General features: G+C 42.3%; 2 protein-coding genes across 3 annotated transcripts in view; one reads left to right on the forward strand and one right to left on the reverse strand.

Moving 5' to 3' along the window:
* Positions 1 to 2,196: 2,196 nt before the first annotated feature.
* Positions 2,197 to 4,853, forward strand: pebp1 (phosphatidylethanolamine binding protein 1). Its single transcript, XM_008279874.1, has 4 exons — positions 2,197 to 2,416; positions 3,496 to 3,605; positions 3,887 to 3,987; positions 4,389 to 4,853. Exons 1-4 carry the CDS (start codon positions 2,282 to 2,284, stop codon positions 4,604 to 4,606), a joined length of 564 nt encoding a protein of 187 aa, XP_008278096.1. The 5' UTR covers positions 2,197 to 2,281; the 3' UTR covers positions 4,607 to 4,853.
* Positions 4,854 to 6,162: 1,309 nt separating this feature from the next.
* The window catches only part of taok3a (TAO kinase 3a), a 75,838-nt gene continuing 57,114 nt past the window's right edge, over positions 6,163 to 24,886 (reverse strand). For both annotated transcript variants that reach the window (XM_008279876.1, XM_008279877.1), the window contains exons 13-21: positions 24,330 to 24,527; positions 21,590 to 21,727; positions 15,137 to 15,373; positions 13,979 to 14,107; positions 12,898 to 13,101; positions 12,197 to 12,436; positions 11,473 to 11,685; positions 10,887 to 11,069; positions 6,163 to 7,544 (exon numbers count right to left, since the gene is read on the reverse strand). In XM_008279876.1, coding sequence (XP_008278098.1) covers positions 7,383 to 7,544; positions 10,887 to 11,069; positions 11,473 to 11,685; positions 12,197 to 12,436; positions 12,898 to 13,101; positions 13,979 to 14,107; positions 15,137 to 15,373; positions 21,590 to 21,727; positions 24,330 to 24,527 — 1,704 coding nt within the window. In that variant the 3' untranslated portion in view covers positions 6,163 to 7,382. The remainder of the gene's footprint in view (positions 7,545 to 10,886; positions 11,070 to 11,472; positions 11,686 to 12,196; positions 12,437 to 12,897; positions 13,102 to 13,978; positions 14,108 to 15,136; positions 15,374 to 21,589; positions 21,728 to 24,329; positions 24,528 to 24,886) is intronic.

The raw sequence follows: 24,886 nt of genomic DNA on the forward strand, positions 1-24,886 counted from the left end.
ACAATAACTTTGTGCAATATTGTTATTGTCACATTCAATGGAATCAATATTTAATTTTTTTTTAAAAGCATCAATTTAAAACAACATTCTTAAAACAGACACACAGAATATTACATCATGGACTGCAGGACTAAGAAGCAATGCGTATGAAGGTTACATTGTGCTACTGTAAAATTTCTTTTTTTTATCTGCACACAATTTCCTCACAGATAAACACCAACTACAGCAACCTCCATAGTCTAAAACAATACAGGGAACCTTTCATTATTTGTTATCCTTATTTTTTTCCGCTAAGTACAACGTTAAAATGCCTTTGTTAATATATTAATATATATATTTATATGAGTGAAATAATAGTTCTTTTCCATTTCTACAAGGAACGTAAAATTTGTCAAGACGTGTTGGTTTCTATTTCAATTAAATATATTTTTCTTGATTAGATCAAATGTTTAGCACCATCGGAAATCCTTCTTTTTAAAGTTTTGCAAAAACGAACACCACCACCACTGCGATATCTGATTCACACAGGAGAATCCTAAAATATGCATTTGCTCATTTCTGCTCCATCGTCTCCTCTGTGCTCCTGAGAATCGGTGCAATGAAATGATCTTGCTTTGTAAAGAGTAACCTTGTGCGATACTGTTGTTTTCTACGTTCTCCTCTGTCTTCCATCCTCCTGCCTGTAAACCGGAAATCAATTTTGGTGCACCGATGCACAGGACATCTCTCAAAGATGTTGCTGGAGGAGCTTTAAAAGGAATCAAGGATGTACAACTAGTGAAATAAGATGTTTACAGCAGAGGAAGCTGCAGTTTCAGGACCACAGTTGTAGACCTCCACTTCTAGGACCCTCACCTGCCAAAACTGAATGATTGCTAAAATACTCACTTGTGATTTTGAAGGTTTATACCACTTGAAACTGTAAATACTTTACGTTGCCAGTGTCCATGGGCTAGAAAAACTATCTTCCCTTTGGAGTAAACAAATGGTCTCCATGTTATCTGGGACAACAAAAACAAAACAAACAGTAAATAAAAAACAAGTGCAGTTTCCACGTGGTTAACTTGAGCAGATTGTCATTGACTTTGAACTGGGCCCCTGATTAAAGTGTTGTATTATAATATGGCAGAAGGAATAAAAGTATCATACTGTGTACTGGTAGCATACATTTATTGTGATTTTCACTTAATAAACCTGTCATTTGTATAAAACATACAAAAAAACACACGATACTCTGAATGATGAAGTCAAATGCAGAGCAGGCAGGAAACTACAACTCAGCAGCTGTTGGGTGCAATAAATGAATAGCTGTTAATCAGAATAAAGTGAGCTTCTACACAAGGGGAGTGTGAGTGTTTGTGTGCAATTTAGATCAATAAAAAGGTCAGAAATGTATTAAAACATACAACAAGCTCATAAGAACGACATTTTGTCACGTCTGTGTGTTTTAAGACATTCAATTATTGCACCACAACAAAAATACTCGACTTATTATCATATATTCATGCAAAGTTATGACCATCCAATGCACAACACGGAATCTTAATAGATAGAATCATACACACAAGATGTTCAGTGTTTAAAAGAGGACAAAATATTCTTGAACTTCCAAAGTCTGTCAACATTTGTGTCATAATCAGATCCCAGTTTCTAAAACTGGGATGTCTGGAGACAGAAAGTGTGTTAATGGAGCATGTGAGCTGGAGGCAGGACTCGTTCAGGACGGATGATGTGATTGACAGAAAGTTGAGCGAACCACAATCCACGTGTTGTGCAGCTGACAGCGCCTCCTGGCGGCCACGTGCAGCTGGAACTGTTTGTGTAGTTCAAATGTCGTCAAATACTCGGAAAAATATTATTCATAAACACTGTACGAAAATGAGAGGCACCAGAAAGGCAATGTAACTACTGTTTGATTTATTGTCATATATGTGAAGGAATATCAGCGTTTACCACTAAAAATTCACCACTAAGATGTGCAAACAGGCAACAGAATTAGCAACATCATCTGCTAACGCTCATAGCTGGTGGAGCTTACTTTTAAATACTAAGCAGCCAACTCAGAAACCAACATTATTGACTTTAATTTGTTCAAAATTGATTTTAGATCAATTAAAAAATGTATTTTGGGTTGTTGTGGTTCAATTTGTTGTCTAAATACACACAGTCCTTCCCAGTTCCCACATCTTGTGGTGGAGCCTGAACGCAGCACTTTGGGCAGTGCGTGTGTGCAGCGAACAGCGGTTCAGTCAGCAGCGTGTGCAAACAGACTACAGGAGAAATGCCCGCAGATCTGAGTGAGTGGAGCGGAGCTCTGGCCCTGCAGGAGGTCGAAGAAAAGCCGGCACAGCCTCTGACCATCAAATACGACTCTGTTGAAATCGACGAGCTCGGAAAAGTGCTCACTCCAACGCAGGTTAGCCGGCTAGCTAATGTTGGCTAACTAGCGCTGGCTAGCGAAGCTAACAGTCAGTCAGCCAACTGTAGCGTCGTTTGCGAGTGTTAGCTTAAAATGCTAACTAGCTAGCGTCATGGTAGCGCACATTTCTCCTGATAAACGCCGATTTGTAATTAGTTATTTGGTTTCAGTGTGTTTGTAAATGTTTGCCAACAATGAATTGGGTTACATAATGTCTGCAGCTGTGTTAGACGGTTGAACAGCGCCTCCAAACGGGCGTCAGAGGTACTACACCGGCCACGCAGCAGTAGTTTATTATTAACCCTAAAAACACAGTTAGTCTGGTCAACTTGTGTTATATAAATAATATTGTAGCTTGATAAGCTTTAATACATGAATTTGTATTATTTATGATATAGTAGGGTCTTAATCTCAATATTTAAAAAAAATCTAATTATTCTGGTAAATCTGTATTATATTATTGTAGGATATGTTATTTTATTTTATTTAAAAAAAATTTAGGGCTTTAACCTAAATATCTAAATTAATCGGGTAAATTTGTGTTATATGCAATTTTGGAGGGTCTTTAACTTAATATTTAAGTTTGTCTGGTAAATTTTGTACTTGTATACAAAGTAATAAGTTTTAACCTTAATGTTTTAATTATTCATGACAGTTTAAATAATAACATTTTAGGCTCTGTACCTTAGAATTTAAATTATTTTGGCAAATTTTTATCATATAATATTGTAAGCTCTTAACCTTAATTTTGTAATTATTTGTGTAAATTTAAATAATTATATTGTGGAGTCTTAACCCTAATACTGAAACAGTTAAGTAAATTTATATAATAATATTTAATACCATCGAGACTTCTGCTCAATATTTAAAATTGTCAGGTAAATTTAAATAATGTATTTATATAATATTGTATGATCTAAATCGTGTTTTGTAAACTTGTTGGACAAATTTGTAACGTCTGTCTTGTTTCTATGTTGGAAAAACACTTTTGTGCAAAAGCTAAATGTTCTACATAAACATCAATGATTTGACTTGATGCATTAACTTTGCTCACTTTGGCCTCCGTTCACCTGCAGGTGCAGAACCGACCCACCTGCGTTGAGTGGGAGGGATGTGACTCCAGCAAACTGTACACTTTGGCTCTGACTGATCCTGATGCTCCCAGCAGGAAAGACCCCAAATTCAGGTGAGAAGAATGAGGAAACACTGATACGCAAACTGAACAGAAATGGATAAAAGTAAATTTCTCTTGGAGATGAATAAAGTATCTATCTATCTATCTATCTATCTAAAAGGCAGCTGCAGTATTGGGTAAAAATATGGCGGTCATTGCTAAATTATCTGCAAGAAAACTGAGTTAGTGTCTCATGTACGTTCCTCAGAATTCAGTCTGATTCTGCACATTGTAGGATGCAGTGCTGTCAGAAACAAAAATAGCATTTTTTTTTTTTTTCCTTTTCCTTAAAGGGAGTGGCACCACTTCCTGGTGGTCAACATGAAGGGGAACGATGTTTCCTCTGGCTGCGTCATGTCGGACTACGTCGGCTCTGGTCCTCCAAAAGGCACAGGTAGGACAAAATGAAGGTTAGAGTCCTGTCTTTAAAGGACAGACATGTTTTTTTTTTTGTTGTAGTGAAAGTTTTTGTTTTACCAGCTCCTGATTAGGTTTGTGAAATATTCCATATAAAGGTTAAATTCTAATGAGTTCATGCATTAAGTTGGACTGAAAGCCTTGAAGACATTTCTTAACAAGTCTTACAGAGTGTTAAAATTCAAAATATTAATGGAGACATGCAGACACACATGCTTTTCATTGCCTAATACCATAAACTGGCTGAAATAAAACTATAACTGTATTCATTTGGGGCTTCTGCCACTGTTGAATATAAACAGTATATCTGATGTCATGTTTTCCTCCTGCAGTGTAGTGCAACATTTAAAACCCTCAGTATTTGCCCCCCCCCCTCAGGTCTCCACAGGTATGTGTGGCTGGTGTACGAGCAGCCCGGCAGCCTTTCCTGCACCGAAACCGTCCTCACCAACCGCTCCGGAGACGGCCGCGGCAAGTTCAAGATCCAGAGCTTCAGGCAGAAGTACAACCTGGGAGCCCCGGTGGCAGGAACCTGCTACCAGGCCGAGTGGGACGACTACGTCCCCAAACTGTACGAGCAGCTGGCTGGAAAATAAAGATGAAAAGACTAAACTCTAAAGCATTCAGCACTTGGAATCCCCACCGGGGCTGCTGCCCTGTAGGAAGTTCTCATTGTTTCTAGAAGCAAAAAGAAAACCACGACGATAACAAAGCATCTCTAATTTTGTGCCACTGAACGTATTTTGTTTTCCCAACGTTGCCTAAACAATGTGTGACTAAGTAACAGCTGCTGTCAATGACGTCACCTGTTTTCATCTGCAATAAATCTGAGACACGCACTGAGATGGTTGTAATGTTTTCTAGAACCTCCTGAACAACGTGTGAATCGTATTGTGATGATACATTATTAGAAATGTGAGGATTTGCCTCCTGAATGATTAGAAATAAGTAACTGTTGTTGTGTTGGATCTCTCATTTTTCCACTGTGGACTTGGCTTGTTTTTGCCACTTCTGCAATCTGAGATGAGGATTTGTGCCACTGGGCTGCAGGGTGGTGCAGTTGGTAGCACCAGGATCTTTCTGCGTGGAGTCTCCATGTTCTCCTCGTGCAGCGTGGGTTCTCTCCGGGTTCTTCTTCCCACACAGTCCAAAAACATGTTGAGGTCAATTGGTGATTCTAAATTGTCCGTAGGTGTGAATGTGAGTGTGCTTGGTTGTCTGTCTCTAAGTGTAGCCCTGTGATAGACTGGTTACCTGTCCAGGTGAACCTGCCTTCACCCTAAGTCAGCTGGGATAGACTCCAGCCCCCCATGACCCTAGTGAGGATTAAGCGGTGTATAGATAATGGATGGATGGATTTGTGCCACTGCAGCCTGACAGAGTGGATTAACTGTAGAAGTTTAGCGAGAATAGAAGCAGCAAAGCTGGAATATGCACAGAAAACTTCAGCCACGTTTCCAGCTCCACGGTGCTTCACAAAACACTGAAGCTTCAAACTGTTGCAAATCTAAATCTGATCATTAAGACAACAGGCAAGATCTGGGCTTTTAGTGCCGTTGAGATTTAAGAATATTTCGCTTCAATAACATGTTTTCTTCCAGATAGCAAGTGAAGAAAAAACACATTTAGCTGTTTTTTTTTTTGTCTGTGGATTTAGATTTTAGTGCATGTCTTTAAAAAAAAATACTTTCAGCCACAAATGTTCACCTCAGTCGTGCTAACGTACATAAAACAGTCCAGTTTTACTCCCATCTATGTTCTGAAGGATTTTACTGAAAGATTCATTCGTTGATTTATAGAACATCTGATTCCTAAAAACGTGGCAATTTCTTATTTTTTTGATTTATGAAATCATGAAAAGAGAAATCTAAAACCCCTTCTGCAAAAACCTTTAATATCCAAACAAAATTAAACAAAAATGTTCAGGTGGCCTTTATCCAATGATTTGTTTTTTGATTGTTTTTGTTTCTACTGTGGAACAATGCAAATTTTAAAAAAGCAAATCCTCGTCTTGTTGTAAATAACTAGAAGTTTAGTGGTGACATCTACTGGTTGACATATTCACCTCTAGTGTCTTTTTTTATTCTCTCCTGGTTTGTTCATTTTATCGACCTGAAGGCGACGATAGGAGGAATTCAGATCCAACACGTCCTTGGTTCGTGTGATGAGCACTTTATTTACAAATATAATTAAAAGCTCTGACAGATTCATGCTTTTTCTTTTAACCTGGAAAAGAAAAAAAAAATTAAAGTGCATGCAATAATAAAGCATCATACTGGTCTGGTTTATAAGAAAATACACCGCTCACGGAGAGTTGTGTAAAGCGAAAGGAGGAAAAATAAAATAAAAATAAAAAAATCAAATGAAAATCCCACTGATAGATGACTGGACCTCAAATACTATCTGAGGAGGGGGGAGGAGAAAAAAACAAAAACAAAAAAAAGCGCCTTTAAAAATTCTTTTCTGATTCGAGTTGACAGTTAAAATACGATACGAAAATAAGTAAAAGCTCTCCATAAATCCTTCTATACACAAAGTACAAGTCCCCCTGCCCTCCCCCATGAAGCCCTTTGTGCTAGCTGGGAGTTCACATGTTTGATTTTTCACATTGACCTCCAGTCAGTGCAGACAGATCAGTACCACACACGTGGAGCACCACCCCTCCAGGAATTAGACGCACCCCAACGAGTCACATTTATTAGAAGCGTACCTGTGTTATGTACATGGTGATAGTTTTCTCTCTCAAAGTATCAAATTATTCAAATTTGTTCCAAAAAAAAAAAAATCTCCTGATGAATAAATACCAAAAAGGCGTTGAAAGAAGCAGCACAGACTGCGGAAGGATTGGTGCTTTGATTTATCGCTTCGAGAGATTTATTTGTTTTTTTTTGCACTGGTTGAGATTTAAAAAAAAAAAAAAAACAGAAGTAATCTGCTGTGGACACGCGTGGGTCTGTGGACCGGACTGCCCTCATTTCTCTCTCGGCTTCACACCTAAAGTGTCATCATTGCACAAGAAACGAGAAACACGGTGACGATGTTATCATTACAAAAACAACTACAGGAAGTTCTCCAGCATAGTTTTTCTTTTTCTTTTTTTTTGTCATCTTGTGACACCACGAGAGGAGGCAAAGAGGGGCAGGAGGAAGTCCAGGTGATGGGGAGGTTGGAACCTGCCGTGGAGCCGGAGCCCAGAGAACAGCTGCTTCTTGGAGACGCGGTTTGTTTGTTTGTTTGTTTGTTTGTTTGTTGGTCAGGTCGGAGGAGAGGAGGGTTGTTCTGAGGCAGACGGACGGACGGACGCCCGGTGGGTGGTTGGTGGTGGTTGGGGGAGGAGGACAACGAGAGACGGTGACGGCGGCGGTCCCCCCCTCATCTGTAGTCGTCCTTGGGAAAGTCCAGGGTGCCCAGGTTGCCGAAGCCCTGACGCAGGCTCTCCATGTCGAAGCTGTCGGTCTCCCGCTCCTGGCGCTCCAGCAGGTGTTTGATCCGGTCGGTTCGCTCCTTCTGAAGGGAAACCAGCTCCTCTTCAATCTGCAGGAGACACGGAGGAGCAGGAAGCACAAGCTGGAGTTGAGTTGTTTTAGTTTGGACGAGGCTGGACTTGTGTGTGTCCACATCTTATTATAGCTTCATTTCTGGCCTTATTGTACTTTTGTAATTACTGTTTATAGCTGCTGTAACTTGTTAATTCCCCTGTGATGGATTCATAAAGTTTTATCTTATGTTTTTTTGAAAGGCCAGCAGGTTGAGACTTTATTATAAACTTCTAACAGCCTTACACTGAAACAACGGGACCAACTTAAATGAATTGCTTCAGTTGGTAACATGCAGGTGAGCTGAGTTTATCCAAATAATGGGGAAAAAGTCACACTTAGGGACTTAAATCACTGGAAACGCTTTGAATCGCTTCAACCAACTGTTTCCAACTTAAGCATCTGCTTTTCCCAAATCCCCCCCAAAAAAGCAGACTTAATTTTCTGTCCTCTATGAATGTATTTGGAGAAAATGCTGGTTGAGTTTCAACACAAAAATCTGAAGGAAAGCTAAAGGAGCAGTACACCTACTTTTCAAACGTTCCCCAAAATTAAAGCCCCAGTCACAAGGGTCATTTCAAATTGAATTCAGAAAGCTCACCAGATGATTAAAAACAGCTGCAGCACACATATACTTTTTTACAGTGTCGGCCATCCTCTGTCCAACATTCATGCTTTTTGTGCTCCACACTTCAAACAAATACAACCATGAACTCAAGTCCTTCACAAAACAATCCGACACGACAAGTTCTGTCAAATTAAACAGCAATATGAGAAATACAACACTTGAATTTTATCAATCATGCAAAAGTGTAAATTAAAAAATGGATGATAGAATTAAAACTTTATCTGTGTAACTTTATGTTTTATTAAAATATTCCTGCTGATGTGTCTTATTTTAAGATCACTGGTTGACTTGGGAAAGCAGGAAAAGGTGACATCTGATCACATTCATTATGTCTCTGCTCTGTTTTAGAGTGAGCCTGTGAGCTCAACGCCAGGAACCGACACATTTAAATTGAATTCAGTTGTTGTCAGCAGCCAATATTATTTGCGGTGTCCCAACAAATTGATTCGATCGCTGGAGGAGCAAACGAATCAATAACACGAGTAAAAATACTTGTAGTTGTGAATAATTGGTGTAAATCTTTGGCTTTAAGCAGCACCTCCTGATTTAGCATTTAATATTGAAGTTCTGTTGTTGAAATGTGCTTTACTGGATGAGAACAAGAGACAGAACTGCCATCACAATGCAGTTTATTACACTGCAGTAGAGAATGCAGCCTGAAACCAACACAGTCACCTTTACGAATGCAGCATGTTTGTGCTGCAGAGCTGTTCTCTCACTAGTTGTTTTATATCCTCACTAAACAACCTCAGTGATCTGTTACACGGTGATACGTGTGTGACTCTGATGTGCGTTGTTTCTGCACTGAAGGTACGAGTAAGTTGCTCTTGTGGAGTTTGCTGGATCTGTCGGCACATCAACACACACACATCCACAGGTGCAGACAAAGCACTGCATGGTGCAATACGGCAATCTGGCCGACGACTGAGCATGCACAGAAAACTCTAGACTCTGACCATGAACCGAACCGGAGGACAATAGTGCTTCTGAAAAACCATGACATCATCTCATCCCCCCCCCCACCACCACCACCACCACTCGGTCCCGGTGTGCAGATCCCGGACGCCGCCAGGAGGTGGCAACAGACCACCGCGGCTCGCTCAGGGCTACACCGGACCGGCAGAACTGGATCAGGGCGGCATTTCAAACGTCTCTCCCTTTGTTGTCGGAGTGCTGTCTACTAGACTGTGGCGATGACGTAGGTCCCTTTGGAAGGAGGCGGACGCTCTCGTCTTATCACATGTCATTGGTATACATGACAGGTCGCCCGAATTGTCACATTAAAGACGACAGATGTCTCTAACTGGGCTGTGTTGGAATCACGTTACGGGACAGACACTGATAAAACTGTCAAATTTGTGTAAAATTATAACAAAGCAAACTCCCAGCCCCTAGCCGCAGATGTCATAATTAATACTATGTTTTAATTGACAACAATAAAAAGTTTACAGTGGAGTGATTTTGGCCACGTTGAAGATTTCACACACACAACAACCTTTAATAATGAGTCCAACTGTGCACCATTAGAAGATAGAGCCTAAAGAAAACGCCGTAATAAGACACTGACGTCTGGAGATTTCACCAGCGTTGGGAGTGTGTGGGAGAGAAACGGTTGCCTGCACCCTGCAGGAAGGCATGCCACTGTCATCGCCACCTGTGGTGAAGGAAATCTGTGTGTGCGTCTGTGTGAACTTGTGGATGTCTGTCTGGGTCGCCTTTCATGCCCGCACTGCCTGCTGATGTGGATGCAAATGTGTATCCACACGAGCGTCGATGTCGACTAGTTGTATCGCAACAAATTGCCGCCTGCTGGTGTTTGTCTCCACACGCGTGCCTCAGATCTTTTAAAGGTTTCCCTACTTCTTGTATTAATATCGCGTTGAAGGAATATGAAACTAGTACCAGTTGGGAAAGCTTTAGTTCAGGCCGTAGCAGAGGAGGAAAGATCTCTTAATTGTTGCTGATGTTTTGCTTCTTCTTATAAAAGACGGTGCTTTTAATGAAGTCTACAAGGAGTTTTAAGTAGTTTATGCCCCAAAAGGCCACAAAAGGTTCAGTACAATTCAATTAAAGTTGCTGGAATCAGGTTTATACGTATTGTACAGTGTGAAAAAAGGCCTGCCATGAGTCCTTTCTGACATTCTTTCCTCAAAGGTGTTCAGAGTGTTGCAGAACATTTGAATCAAGTGTCCTCAAACTGACTCAACAATATCATACAATTTTAAAATTGGCACGTTAGCCAACCATTCAATTATTCAACACACTCATTGGCCTTAAACTCAGCCTAACCTAATTTTATGTTTGCGTTTTATTTCTTGTGAAGCCTTAGGTTGCCTTTCCTCCCTGTGTTGTCTTATAAATTCTGTCAGGACTACAGTTTTGCTTTGTGCTTTCTTTTCCTCCCACATTGGATAAAGTGTGTTTTGTTAAAAATTGAACAGGGTTGGGAGGAAGGATTGGACAAATTATAAATTGGTGGGGTTATTTTAAGTTTATCGCCAGCCTCAGGCCAGAGGATCATTTGTTTTTATACCTGAACCAGAAGAAAATCTATTTCTTGGCTTTGTCAGTTTATTGTACTTTTAAGAAGGAGCGTGTCTTGAACTATTTGAGCATTTCATTCCTTTCTTTTGTAGACAGACTCCTGACTGAATCGCTCAACAACGCCTGCAGAAAAACCCAAGTGAGTCCTGAGTGTTTCCTTCACTCCACCTTTTGTTCCAGGTGAGCCCGGCGCAGCGACACCTTCTGCTCCAGCTTCTGCTGCTCGCGCTCGTGCTGCGCCTCGGTCTGCATCTTGATCTTGCTCTGGTAGGCATTGAGCAGCTCCATCTCCTGCTGCAGCTGCTGCCTCAGGGCCTGGCACTCGGCTTCCTGGGCCTCGTCCAGACGCAGCTGACACAGCCGACCACGAACCACGACAGGGGAGAGAGGGAGGTACAAAGAGACAGGGGGGTGGAGGGGAGATGAAGGGGGAGAGGGGTGAGAGGGGGTACATGGACGAGAAATGGAAAGAATAAGGAGACAGAAAGGAGGGGAGGGGAGGCGGTGACGAAGGGATGGAAGGAAATGGAAAGACAGTGGAGAGGGAGGGGAGGTTGGGTAGAGACGTGAAGGGAGACGGTGAGGGGTGAGAGAAATAACAGACAAAGACGAGAGACAAGGGCAAACACGGAGGAGAAAATGCAAAAGAAGAAGCAACAGGTGGAGAGAAAGACGTCATGATCTCATTCGAAAAACAATCCTCCTGCTTTTCTAAATGATTTTCCAGAAAATACGTTGATGTCGCTCCGCTCACCGCCTGCGAGGCCATCATCTCGTTGATGCTCTGCTCGTATTGCTCAGCCAGGATGGCCAGCTTGCGTGTCTGCTCGTCCTTCAGGGCCTTGAGCACCGTCTTGTGCTCGGCCTTGGGCGTAACTTCCATCTGGTGGTGGCGCAGGGCCTTGTACTGCTTGGTCTGCACCTTACACGTGTCCTGGAACTGCTTCTTGATCTGCAGCTCCAACGCCTGGCGGATGGGACGGAAAAAACAGCAACGGCGGAGAAGAATACAACAAGTTAAAGTCTGCTGTTGTTACTCTTTGTCATAAACTTGTGAGAGAATTCGGCTGCTAAAGGTTACAGGTCAAATACAACCCCAGGCGAAAACCACCGTTCCAGTCTTTGTGTCCCCCCCGAAGCAAATTAAAATGAAATCAAACTCGGAGATAACACATTTCGTATGTTCTTACACCATTTTTCCAAATTAATTCGTTACATTCGTGTTGCATCACTGTTTTATCAAAAACTACCCACAACACAAAAGATGTTGCTCGTTGCTTGCGCCATCTTAGAGGTGGATCCCAGTTGTCTTTTCAAAGACAACAGACGGAAACTAAAGAATTTCTAAAACCGTTTTTGTTTTTTTTTTTCAAAACCACAAGCCTTGCATTTCAAGTACCTGCCTCTATACCGACAACTACCACCAGAACCATGAAAACCCTGGACTGAAAACCATTACCGCCTCTGCTTCGACTCACTTTGAGGTTCTTGGGCTGCTGCCGGAGCTCCAGCACGTGCTTGCGGTGGAGTTCGCGCTCGCGTCTGTTGTTGTATTCGATCTGGTTCTCCAGCTCCGTCTGGTGCTGCAGGCGGATCAGGTCCATCCGCAGCTTCTGCAGAGTCTTCAGCTGCCTCTGCTCCAGCTCCTGCGTGGACTCATCGTGGCGGATCAGCATGGCGTGCTCCATCTCCTTCTGGGTCTTCTTCTTGTTCAGCTCCTGAGTGGACCAAGAGGAGACATTTTTACTTGTAGAGACTAATTTGTTTCTTTCAGGATTACAACATTTACTGTCGTCATCAGCATCGTAAAAATCAATTACATTAAATCTTCTATTTAAACATGTCCTGAGTTTTGTGTATTTTCCCACTGAAAGCATGTGGACCTTCTAAGATTTTCCCAACAGCTTTTCAGATTATGACATTGTTGGCTTGCTTTGCTCTCTAATAATCTACTTATAGTTGGTGAAAAAACACCTCGCTGATCTGAAAAACAATAGGTGTAATTATTACAGACATATTGTTGTTTGCTGTGAAAAAAATCCCATCTGGCTTTTCCCCCTCCGACGTTGCAAACAATTACAGCAAACAAACAAAGGTTTCATGAGGACAAATCAAACATTCACCAATTAATTGTACCCATTTTTGATTGCACGAGATGTCATTAAAAGACGCTCCGCACCTCTCGGATCTGCTCCTGCTCCAAGTCGTGTCTCTTGATCATGACCTTGCGCTTGAAGGCGCGGCAGTTCCTGTCGTAGAAAACTCTCTGCTGGGCCAGGAGATGGGCCTCCTCCTCGGCCTGGGAATGCTGCATATTCTCCTTGTGCTTTGACAGTCGCTCCTGCTTCTCCTTCTTGGGTGTGCTATGGTCCTCGTTCATCTCCTGAGAAGGAGAACAAGCCAATTACTGGTAAATATTACGAATAAAATAATGAAAAGTGGTAAATTTGTGATAATCCATTGTGGGCAATGGGTGATGAGCGCTCTAGTTTGGGCAAATGTGGTCTAAAAAAGCAGATTTTATGAATATATATGCATGTTTGGAATGCAAATGAAGACAAACCCTTCATGCAAGTCCACATTATCAAGTGTTTGTAGCTAGAACATATGGCACACTGCAGCTGACCTTTCATTTTGAACTACAGATGACTTCTATAGCCAGAGGAAGGTTGAAAGAGAAAAAAAAAAAAATTAGAAAAACTCAGCCACATCTATCCCTTCTCAGTATGAGTTCTCTTTCTCTTTCATGGACTTTAAGGTAATCTACAACTCGCGCTAATGCACTTAACACATGAGCCTGATCCCCGCTCTCTGTGGTGTCTAATTCCGTTATAGCCCACAGTTGGTGGGAAATATCTCTCCCTGCCAGTGATGCTTTCTTTTAACTGTGCTGACCTAATTTTGGTCACTTATCTTCTAACTGAAAACACAGTGTATCACACTCCCAGCCCACAGGAGTGCTCTCTGGACTTCTGTTTTCAAGGTTGTGGAGGCACACAAATGCTCTAGTGTGCATATGGATCCATGTTTTTCCATGTTTGCTGCTTATATACATATGTAGGTACATAGCAAGTAGGCTGAGTGACTCAACACAACTTCCAAAGGGCCAATTTGGAGGTACTGAATGTGCATGTTAGCGTGTAGGAGGGCTGATTCAAACAGTAAACAGCACGCAGGACCGTGTGTCACACATGAGAGAGGCGTACAAAGGAGCTCGTCTGAGGAGGAACAAATGGAAAACCAACAAACGCGGTGCACACCTCCTTTATCTTCTCCTTGCAGAGTTTGTACTGCTTTTTTTGATTATCCAGGAAAGTGGTGAGCTCCTTCTTCTGCTGGGCCACGATCTGCTGCTGGAACTTCTTCTCATCTGTCAGCGCCGTCTTCATCTGGAGGACATGTGAAATAACAAGAGTGAAAGGCTGTTAGAGTTCAGCCTATGGGTACAACACTGAACTGTATATTCTTAGCGTGTAGTCATATACGTGCATGACACCACCTAAAATCTACTGCATATCAAAATAACAAGAGTTGCTTTGATAATCAGTCCCTAATTTCTGTTATTTTTCATGCAAAACATCAAACATTCTCTGATCCCAACTGCTCCAGCGAGAGTTTTTCTATATTTATTATCATTGTAAGCGTTTTTTTCCCCCCCAAACATGACAATACAGTGTTTAGGTGACGCACAAAAATGGACGGCAATATCATTGTAACCTGAATTTCTTTGGGTTTTTGACAAAGGCATCTGAAGAAATGACTGGTGTAACTGAACACACAATTTTCCTGAACTGGAAAAACATGCTTGGCTCAATAAGCTTTTAGTTGCAGGTCAAACTTTACATCAAACGATCCAAGAATTGGTTGCCCTAAATGCTAAAACAACCTAATTTGAGATGATGGTGCACAGTTTGTTTGTAAAAATCCAATCAGCCGTGCGGTAACCTGTTGGTTTACCTGGCTGATTGTGTTTTTATGTAGCTCTTTAGGTGTACATGCTTGCTACACCAACAGATACATTATCTCTCTGGCTGGTCCAGCACGCTGTGTGCTAATCACAGAGATATGCAGCTTGTTTTTCAGAGCGTGACATTCTGTGACCCACTTCTGCCCTTGTGGTTCATCTTATGTATCATTGGGTGGCAGCAGTGTGTAAAGTTCTGGCTAAATTTCCCTCAATGGAAGACTGAGCTGCTTCAAAACATTCTGAACTTTTCCACAAGCTCTTCTCCAGCAGCTATAGAGTCAATATCATGTCCTTCCCCGGGTCTCCAAAGCAGACCTCGTCCCCCCAGCCAACTGTTGCATGGTACATGTAGGTCGGTATGATCATCTGTGAGATAACTTAGGAGTTACTGCTTCCACTGATGCCTTTCCACTCGTGTCCTATAACCCCCAACGCCCCGCGCAAATCCCACCTCTTTCTCGGTGTGCACGGCGTGGCGCTTTGCCAGCTTCTCCAGCTCGATGTAGGCGTTGTTGGCCTGCGTCTCCACCTCCTTCTGCAGCTTGAGCCGGTGCTCGTCCATCTCGGCCTTTAGCTTGTTCTCCAGGGCGATCAGCTGCTTCTGGTGCTGCCGCCGCATGCGCTTGTAGCCCGACATCTGCTCCCGCAGCTCGCTTTCCTGCTCATGCTCGTGGATCTGTTTGGTCACCTGTGGAGAAAGAGAAGTTAGGAGTTGTGAGCGTGACGAAATCAGATTTTTTTGATGAGATTAAAAAAAAAAGAAATATTTCATGCATTCCCTACAGACAAAAGGGTATTAAAGTATAGGCTGCATCCACACAACAAGGTATAACAAGTCCCCTATCATTTGTAAATATAGATTTTCCTGCAATATCTTCATCAAGAAGAAGTGAAAACAGAATTCATTCAATACTGTCAAGCATCACAGCTGCAATCAGCAACATTTGTCAGCTTTACAGAGGTAAAAACTTCGACAAATAATGAGAAATTACAGTATTAAAAAGGAAATACTGTGAAATCCACCACGAGAGCCCAAACAAAAGCTCTTTTATCTGACCATCGCACAGCCACTGCACAGAACAGGCAACCACAAAAGATCTCAAATTGTGTTAAAGCCAGATGGAGCAAGAAAAAAAGTTGTTCAAACAATATTTAACAGCTGCTACACAACTAAATTTAATCTAAGATTAGGAAAACACTGTCATGCCTCAACACTTCCTCTCATCCTTTTTCCCCCCCTTTTTTATCCAAAACCTACACCTGTCACACCAACCTGAGGACAGAAAGGGTTCTCCACATCTAGGTAGTACTCGCTCCGCATCTTCTCATAGCTTCCACCTGAACTCCTCAGGCCAAACATGATGGCGACTTTAGCCAAGTGCACCAGCATCCAGGAACCTTGTGGAGCATCCTATGCCCCCCGACAGAATCCTGCCCGAGCTCCGATGCCACCCCAAGACCACCCTCCCTCCCCTGTTACTGGACGTTGAACCCCCCTCCCTCTCCGGCCGAGGCAGACGTGTGAACTGTGAATGAGGCAGGCCGACTCCGCGGGCCAACAAGAGCACAGAGCTGCTCTTTAGTCGGGCCAACGCTAAGCGGCGGACAGCAGGTGGGTCACATGAATACCTCATTGAGAAAGAGTGAGAGAAGTTGGAGAGGGGGTGGCAGGGGGGGAGGAGGTGGTGGTTAGAGAGGAGGGAGGGTGATTGCAAAGGAGTAACAGCAGATGGAGAGTGACTGGGAGAGAGTTAAGCGGAGGGGGAAAAGAAGAAATGGAAATAATGAGAAGTAAAATAAGAGCATCTACAGCGAAAGCTGGGGCGGAGGAGGCGGCGGCGGTGGGGGGGTTGTTGGCGTGGAAATAGGTGGAGGCTGAACTCGCCTTTCTCCTTAATCTGCGCTGAATCAATACCCCTACTGTAATAGAGCCTCCCAATCCCAGTCACTTGCTTCACTGCCACCCTGCATGCTGCCACAAAGGGCCAAGTCACGTCATGTGACGGCCTCTTTCACACAAGGCTCTGGGACTGGAAAGGAGATCATATTCATGGAGGGGAGGGGGGCATGCAGGCTAAAGGTGAATGCTCCAATAAGATCAGTGGGAACCGAGCAGCTGAACCTTATTTATTTTTGCTCGTTTTGCAGATGAAGGTGGATCTGTCTTCAAGAAATTTAACGTTGTCTTGCGAGGACATGGTTTATAGAAGGGAAGAAATGCTGTAACACTCCTCTAGTCTCCAATGCTCAATTGCATCATTGTAATTTTAAAATTATTCAAATGTTTTGCAGAGAAAAGGGTTTCTAATCACATTAAATCATAGGCAAAATTAGGAAACCAGCTCTACTAATTTCCTTTTCGGTGTCTTCGCTGCCCAGCACACAAACACTTGTGTCTTTTGCATTATTATTTAGGTTACTTAGGAGCAAAGCTGGGATCAGATCATATCCACTGAGATCAAACACAGCCAGATAGAGACTTTATTCATCCGCTTGGGGAAATCTTAAGCTCAACCAGTCTGCATGTCTATGTGGACTATTTCTATTAATTTGATACAAACAAAACTGCAAGAAGACAGTCTGTAAGTGTGAATTAACCCCAGCTCTGCTCCTAAATAACAACTGTAAATTTATGGTAATACCAATTATCATGAAGAAAATGCAAAGACAGAAAAATGTGTGCTTCTGTTTGTGTAAGTAAGACACTGAATGGGGAATCAGTGGAGCCAGTTTCTTAATTTTGCCTTCGATTTAAAAAGAAACCCTTTTCTCTGCAGAACAGTTCAATAAGTTCAAGTCAGAACGCAACAATGCAAGTCAGCAGTTCTTATATTTATAAATGTAATATTTCACTGGAGAATAGAGGAAGAGTCTTTCTTCTTCCAAAACGCTGTCGTGTTCTTCATCATAACATTAAGAAAAACATATTTCAAGCCAGAGGTGGCTCTTTGTCAGGTATAGAGGAGGAGGCTGCACTTGAACTGAATGTTGCTACAGATGTATAGTAACATATGGCGAAGTCATCTGGCAGAAAGGAGGAAGCAAAAAGCCTCTAAAGACTCTTGTTTAGTGTCCTGTTTTCCTGTAGATACAGAAATGTGGGGGCTCTGTGCTCTAACGTGTCTCATTGGGACACAAATGCAAAATAGGGGCATTTAGTTTGACTGCAACTTCTGATTTTACCTGTGAAGTGAGTCTTTCAGTTCTTTTCTAAATATGTAGAACTACACAGAAGACACCATAAGGCATATCGCTCCAAGTGATACGCTCAAACTGTCACTGCAGAAAGCTGGCTGATGGGGAAGGTGCATGTTTTGATTCGCCTTAAACTCGACTGTAATGTGCCGTCGGCGTGCAGTCTGTCAGGCTACAACCTGAAACCAGCAGCTGAAGACAAGTCGAGCAGCAGATGAAGTGAAATATTTCATGTTGTCTTTCACGCCGCCTTGAGCTTCAGCTGGTGACTTCATCTAACCTATAATAACCCCTGCCCTCCCCTTTCACTCGCTACTTATGTCTCACTTCTCGCTTTGCATCCATTTCTTTCAGCAGTTTCCCTCCCTCCCTTTTCCATACATCTCCCAGGGTGACTTTACATCCTGTGCTCCCTTCTTCTTCTTCTCTTCGTTCTCTTTTCATGCCCTCTCCGTCGCGTGTTTTTGGACTTTGTGCCACCAGAAGAGGTTGACGGGTTTCGTTGTCCTTCTTTGTCACTCCAGATTTCGATCAGCGCTGCTCTTTTGTCTCACCTCTGCTTGTTTATCCATCCTTCCCTCTATCTGTCCTTCTTATCTCCCCGATATCAGCCATCTGTGTCCTCCACCACGTCTTTACCTTCTCCCGTCACCTTGCTGTTTTCAATTCGCTCACCCTTTAATCTGTTCTCTATCGCCTTGTTTCGTCTTTTGAATGTGAGTAAATTTCTCACAACAAATTTGTCACTTAGTCATTTGCATACTTGTGTTTTTGCAATTTATTACCGACAGAGTGTCTTTTTTTCTCCCCCTTTTTTTTTTAATCTTCCCTTTTTAATCATTCCTTCTTGTTCGTGTTCTCTCACTTCTTCCTCCCTCTCTCTGGCGATCCGTCACCCCTCACCATCTGGACCCCCCATTCTTCTCTTCTCTCTCTTTGTCTACCTGCTGATTCCAGTCTCGGCGAGTCGAGGCCAATCTGAGGACGTCTGCGCTCGGCAGAAAGAGATGATGTCATCCTCTTTCAGCGCCGGCGGGCAGCGCTGGTGTTATCACACAACAGAGACGCTGTGGTTTACACGATGCTGCCTCTTTTTAAGACAGGCAGAGAGTGTGCCGCCACTTCAGCTACCTCCTATTGTTTTAAAATAGGAATCTAGACTTGTTTTTTTTTTTAACAGATAAATAAAAGGAAAAGCAACCAAAGAAGAGTTGGTGAGAGGAAAGATGCAAATTACGTGCGAGTGAGCCCCTGTGTCTCGGCACAATATGTCATAATGAGATACTCTCAGGTAAGTCATGATTATGCAACGACAATGAATCAGAAAAACACTTAGAAGAAATAAACTAGAACGAAAAAAAAAGCTTCTTTGTTCTTCACTAGCATCCGTAGAAACACTGGCAAAAGGTTATCTGAGGATAATATTTTCCACAGTGTGCGTACATGGCACATGTTTTAAAAGGACACGGATACAATTTTAGTCATAAAATGGAAAATATATTGGAAATAGGTGCTTTCCTTGGAATACATGTTTTTGTTTCCTATTGCTTCACTCTTTGCTTCATAGTGCTGTGCCTTTACTACAAGTCACAAACTTCAATGGTGCATCCTGGAAACCAACTGGATTCCTATTATGGTCTGTGTCACTGCGATTCATGAGACGCTACGAGTGTAAAAAAAAACAAAAACAAGAAGAAGACATAAAACCTCCTGTAACGTGTGAGTACAGAAGAAAAAACAATGGACGTCAACACAAAAACACACACATCCCTGGATTATCGGTGGCTCGCGCTCTGGTCAAGGACAGCATGAGGACACACAGTCTACTACACACACACACACACACACACACACACACGCACACACGCACACACGCACACACACACAAAAACACACAAACATCTTCCCGGCTCATGTTCTCTGATGTCTGGTTTAAGACCTGATAGCAGAAGGGAATCACAATTAAAACCAGTGGGTCATGGATGGGTAAACACACACATACACACACTCACATGCGCACAACACCACAACTACTTTCTAGTTACTAGAGCTGGTTTCCATGACAACAGACAGGGAGGGAGAGAGTGAGGGAGAGAGAGAGAGGCATAGAAATACAGAGGAGTAAATAGAGAGAGAGCGAGAGAGAGAGAGAGAGCGCATTGCAACTCCTTCGCCTGAGAATATTGAGTCGAATCTGAGAATGATATATTATCAAATGCAGGAGAGGAAGAAATAAAGGAGGTGGGTGGAGGGAGGGGAGTGGTAACGCTGAGCATAGTACAAGAGGAGGAAACAAAAGGAGCGAGGTGCGTTAAAGGAACAACAGCGGAGAACAACGTGGCGGAGAATAAGGCCAAAACTGTAGAGAAGCGCCAAAAAGATGGACTGATGTGGGGGAAATAACTGAAAAAATATCAAAAACAGATGCGAGCTTCTTACGCAGCGTTTACAAACATCAGCTTGTTCGAACATGGATCACGTGTCTTCAGCGTGGAGACATTCAGCGTTCACCCGCCACATTCACAGACAGGTTTAAACAGAGAGAAACAAAAGAATGTCCCTTCTGCGCCTTCATATGCTGCTGCAGCGTAAACATAACACTCTGAAAGGGATTCTGCAATGAGTAATCTTTCCTACTGGTTGGTTGTTGATCTCAGTTATTTTATTTTCTCAATGGTTTTTAACTCACGGGTGTTATTCATGAGTTCGTTTTAACCGTCTGAACCCAAAGCAGTTTTTGGGTGTTTTTGTCTCCTGTCAGAGTTTTACTCACAGTGGGCTCACTACAATATAAAGTCCTGCACCTCTATGGGAAAAAGCACAGCCATGGCTAGAAGTAGGGAGAACTCAGACATGTCTACTGGTTCATATAACAGAATTATAATGCCATTTATCATTTATCACAAAAAAAGAGAGAGAAAAAAAAAGTTAGAAAGTGACATTTCTTTGATTTTTTTCCATCCACTCTATAAACACAGCCTGCAGTTCAGCTGAAAGTCCCAAAAATGATGTTGCATGACTGTTGGTCACAGTTGAACACCAATAGCTTCATTTTTACGTGGAAAAGAGCAGAATTATTTGTGTTTTTACAACATCAGGCAGGAACAAATGGTTCATTTTTTGGTTACTGTTTTAACACAGACATGTACAATAAAGTAATTTTGATGAACTGTTCTAAGCTTACTGGCGACCTGTCCAGGGTGTCCCCTGCCTTCGCCCTAAGTCGGCTGGGATAGGCTCCAGCCCCCCATGACCCTAATGAGGATTAAGCGGTGTATAGATAATGGATGGATGGATGGATGTTCTAAGCTTGGACTTGGTTACGTTTTCTGACAGTTCTGACAGTTTTTGGCTCAGATAAATTGTGTAATTTGGGAAATTTTCAAAATATGACATACCTTTCAAATTCGCTGGTGGGATTTTGGGTTCAGACCGTTAATTGTGATTTATGACTGTCATGCTTGCAACCTCCATGAGAAGTTTACAGTTTGTGCTTCCACCCGCAGGTACATTTGCTATATAAATAGCAAATAGCAAAATAAAAGCTCTGTTTGCTTCCATTTTTCAGGTATAAAAGCGACACCACTTTCAGAGTGAATATTCCACAAATGAACAAACCTTAAACCCTTTCAGCTCACAGAAAACTTGTTTTTAGGACCTAGAAAAAAAGACAACAGTAGACAAAAGGAAAGCCTTTCTTGAGTCTTACTAGTGAAGCTGACTTTATGGTTGCAAAGCGGCCCTGGTTTTTGTAGTTTTGGGCATGGCTGCTCTTGTCAGAGGAGACTGGCCTCAGCTCTGGTCGGTGGTCTCTGTGGATCCCATCGTCCCAGTTGTACTGATGGTCCTGTGTAAAACAGAGTGGAGAAAAATGACTTATGGCACAAAGTTCCGATAATAAAAGAGCAAACGACACTGAAATGAAGGTGAAAACTGTGCAGCGCTGCAGGACGCTTCCAAGACATTAACTCACTAAAAAGTGTACCAGCGTTTAAATTCGTCATTGTAATTCTGTGACTTTGTAAATAACAAAACTCCCCGTTGATTTCACTCGTATAGCTTTCAAAATTTCAAAAGGAATCTAAAGCATTTGCTAAAACGGCGTCAACTGTAACCTTGCAAAACACGATGAAACGTCAGCACTCAATCCCCCCCCCTCCATTAAAAACTGTCTGAACATCTTCGGCAGCTCAGGGACCAAAGAGTTGATTCATGTGAGGAGGGAACTTCATCAGCATCTGAAAACAATATGTGTCACTTTCAATTGTTCTCCACTCAGCCCCTGAACTTGAAACAACACACTGGCTGTCTGTTCGCAAAGTGACAACCTTATTCATGCACTGTCGAAATACAAAGAGCAAATGAAGAAAGAGACTGACAGAGAAGTGACAGCCCTCTCTTCACACATTTTTAGTCATATGAGATATTCTACGAGGATGTCAGCCATTGTGTTGACCTGCGTGTGTGTGTGTGTGTGTGTGTGTGTGTGTGTGTGTGTGTGCACGCAGGATGACAGATGTAAGTGGGGAATTTGTGAGGAGTGTGTGTGCTGCTTGTTGACATGTGTATGCAGCCTTTGTTCTCAAAGTGTGAATGGTGTCAGTGATGAACTTGAAGCAATCTGCAAACATTGAGGACTGTGTCAATGGTTTCCATGGTTTCGGGGGAGGGGGGAAGGGATTTACACATACTCTTGAAAACAGTCAGAGAAACCAGAGGATGTTTGCGAGGAGCCATGCTTCCTTTTCATTTATGAAGTGCTTAGTTATTACCTCAGAAAAGAAGTAAGATGGCATTGTTGGATTCTGCTTGCTGTCTTTGTATAATACTATGATATACACATTCTTATTCCTATACTTGAGGGCAATTACTGGACAGGAATACGACACTGAACCTGAAGTTGCTCCCAATGGCAGGCAGCACCTTGCAGGGCAGCTCTGTCACCATTGGTGTATGAATGTGTACGAATGGGTGAATGAGAAAACATTGTAAAGTGCCACTGAGGTAGAAAAGCGCTATATCTAAGTGCAGTGTGCTTGTTGTCTTTAATCATAGGTTTAGCCACACCAAGGAGGTCGGACTTGTGCTTGGTGTTAATTTGGCTGTCCCTCTATCAGCAAGACATCTGAAAAAACTGACCAGAAATCAGTGGAATTTGATGGAAAGTGATGGAAATTTGAATTTTGTAATAATTTGGATTTCAGACACTTGATAAATCCTTCATCTTGTCATGATAAAACCCTACTTCTGATGTGAGCCTTTTTCAGACATGGGACACGTGACATTAGTCTCCTAAAGTGATGGCGTTCTATCATTCAGATATAGCTTGCTTTCAGATTAATGTTCCTCGTGTCTTCATTCAGACATATTCACCACAATGCAATATTTGGTTGATTGGACAGCACCTGAGTTTTATATAATAGGTATAATAAACAAAAGTGTAATTTTACACTAATAGGAAGCTTATCAAACTGTCCAAATAACTAATAGCTTATTTTATTTCCTCCTCATCCACCTCATTTCTCTTAAATTCTGCCCATGTGTAAGGAGAATCTAACTACTACTTTACAAACAAGAAAATAAAAATATCCAGCTGTGATTGAGCTCAGGACTCAACCTGAGGATGTCTGCTATGGAACAGGAATAAATAAAGGTACCCTGATGCTTCAAATGCTTAAATGCATGCAGCTCTCTCACTCTGAAGATGCTCATATGGATCCTGCTGCTGTTTGATGCAGCACGTATTTAATGAACTCAGAGGAAAGACTCCTACAAACAGCTGGAGGCACCTTCAGCTACCGTTAACATTTTTAATTGCTACATTACATTTATAACTGGGCAATCTCATTAATCTGGCTTCCTCACAGATAGGTTATATTACTATTGATATTTAAGTTAGTAACTGATGCAAATCTGTCGGGTGAATTAAATGAGAAGGTTGTTTTGGGATTTTGGAACACAAATAGGGACTTTTGCTCTCTTTGTGATGTTTTTGGACCACTGCTGGTGCTGAAATGTGGAAAACTTCTTCCCCAAAATGCTTCACACAACTCCAAGTGCATAGCTAGTGCATGCCTATCAGTGCAACAACATGCAGCTCAGAACTGTGCTGTGTTGAAAGTGACACAGAAATGTTACTAAGTTGGACCAAGTAAGATTGCTTTTTGGGAACGTGATCAGGCCGACATGTTCAGATGCTGTTAGATTAATGTCTGACAGGCATTTTGACTGAAAATGTCTCAGACTAGTGAAGATAACTGTACAAGTCCTGTTCCTATATAGTTAATCAATTAAATTAAGTTCAAAATATGTTCAGATGAGCATGTTTAGAACATGATGGATGGCGTTAAATGAAGGGGGGCTCGATGTCCACTGGCTCACGGTGCTGTCCCGGTTCCATCTCTGGTTCAGTGTGGTGCGACTATCCCTTCTTCACCTCTGACATTTACCTTCTTGGTGTGCGGGGAGGAGTCCAGGGTGCTGCTGTAGTCCTGGGGGTGCATCATGGTCATGTCGGAGCAGCTGTCATCCAGCACCTCCTGCATGCTGTTCACGCTGCTGCTCTGGCTACCCGTGCTGACCGAGGTGCTGGGGATGGAGTGGTTGCTGCCCAGGCTGTTCATCTTGCAGCTGGCTGCCTCGCTGTCCTGCAAGTGCACATGAAAACATGTTCATAAACACAAATGAATACTCTTGCAGGTAAAACATACCCACATAGGCTCCCATGTCCTTCACCCAATTATACGCAGGCATCTCAAAATTGCGTCATTAAACGCAGTCACCTCAACACGGGGAAAATAACGGATGTCCTCTAGATTGCATTAGAGTCAAAGTCATGGTAAATTGCCTATTAAACTCTAATTGTTAAGATGTGTGAGTGTGTGTGTAACGTCCACCTGTGTCAGTGCTTATTTTATTGGACACTGGTCAGATGAAGACATCTTCAGATTTGAGGTCAACTTGAGTGTGTAGATAAAAAACAGTGTGTTTTAGAAGAAGAAACCGA

The sequence above is a fragment of the Stegastes partitus genome, unplaced genomic scaffold, assembly GCF_000690725.1.
Source record: "Stegastes partitus isolate 25-593 unplaced genomic scaffold, Stegastes_partitus-1.0.2 Scaffold174, whole genome shotgun sequence".
Lineage (NCBI taxonomy): Eukaryota > Metazoa > Chordata > Actinopteri > Pomacentridae > Stegastes > Stegastes partitus.

Bases quoted from the DNA above. Each gene is read 5' to 3' on its own strand.
- pebp1 (XM_008279874.1), top strand. From the start codon at position 2,282: ATGCCCGCAGATCTGAGTGAGTGGAGCGGAGCTCTGGCCCTGCAGGAG. The intron at 2,417-3,495 runs GTTAGCCGGCTA...GTTCACCTGCAG, and splicing joins AAGTGCTCACTCCAACGCAG to GTGCAGAACCGACCCACCTG. The intron at 3,606-3,886 runs GTGAGAAGAATG...TTTTCCTTAAAG, and splicing joins AGGAAAGACCCCAAATTCAG to GGAGTGGCACCACTTCCTGG.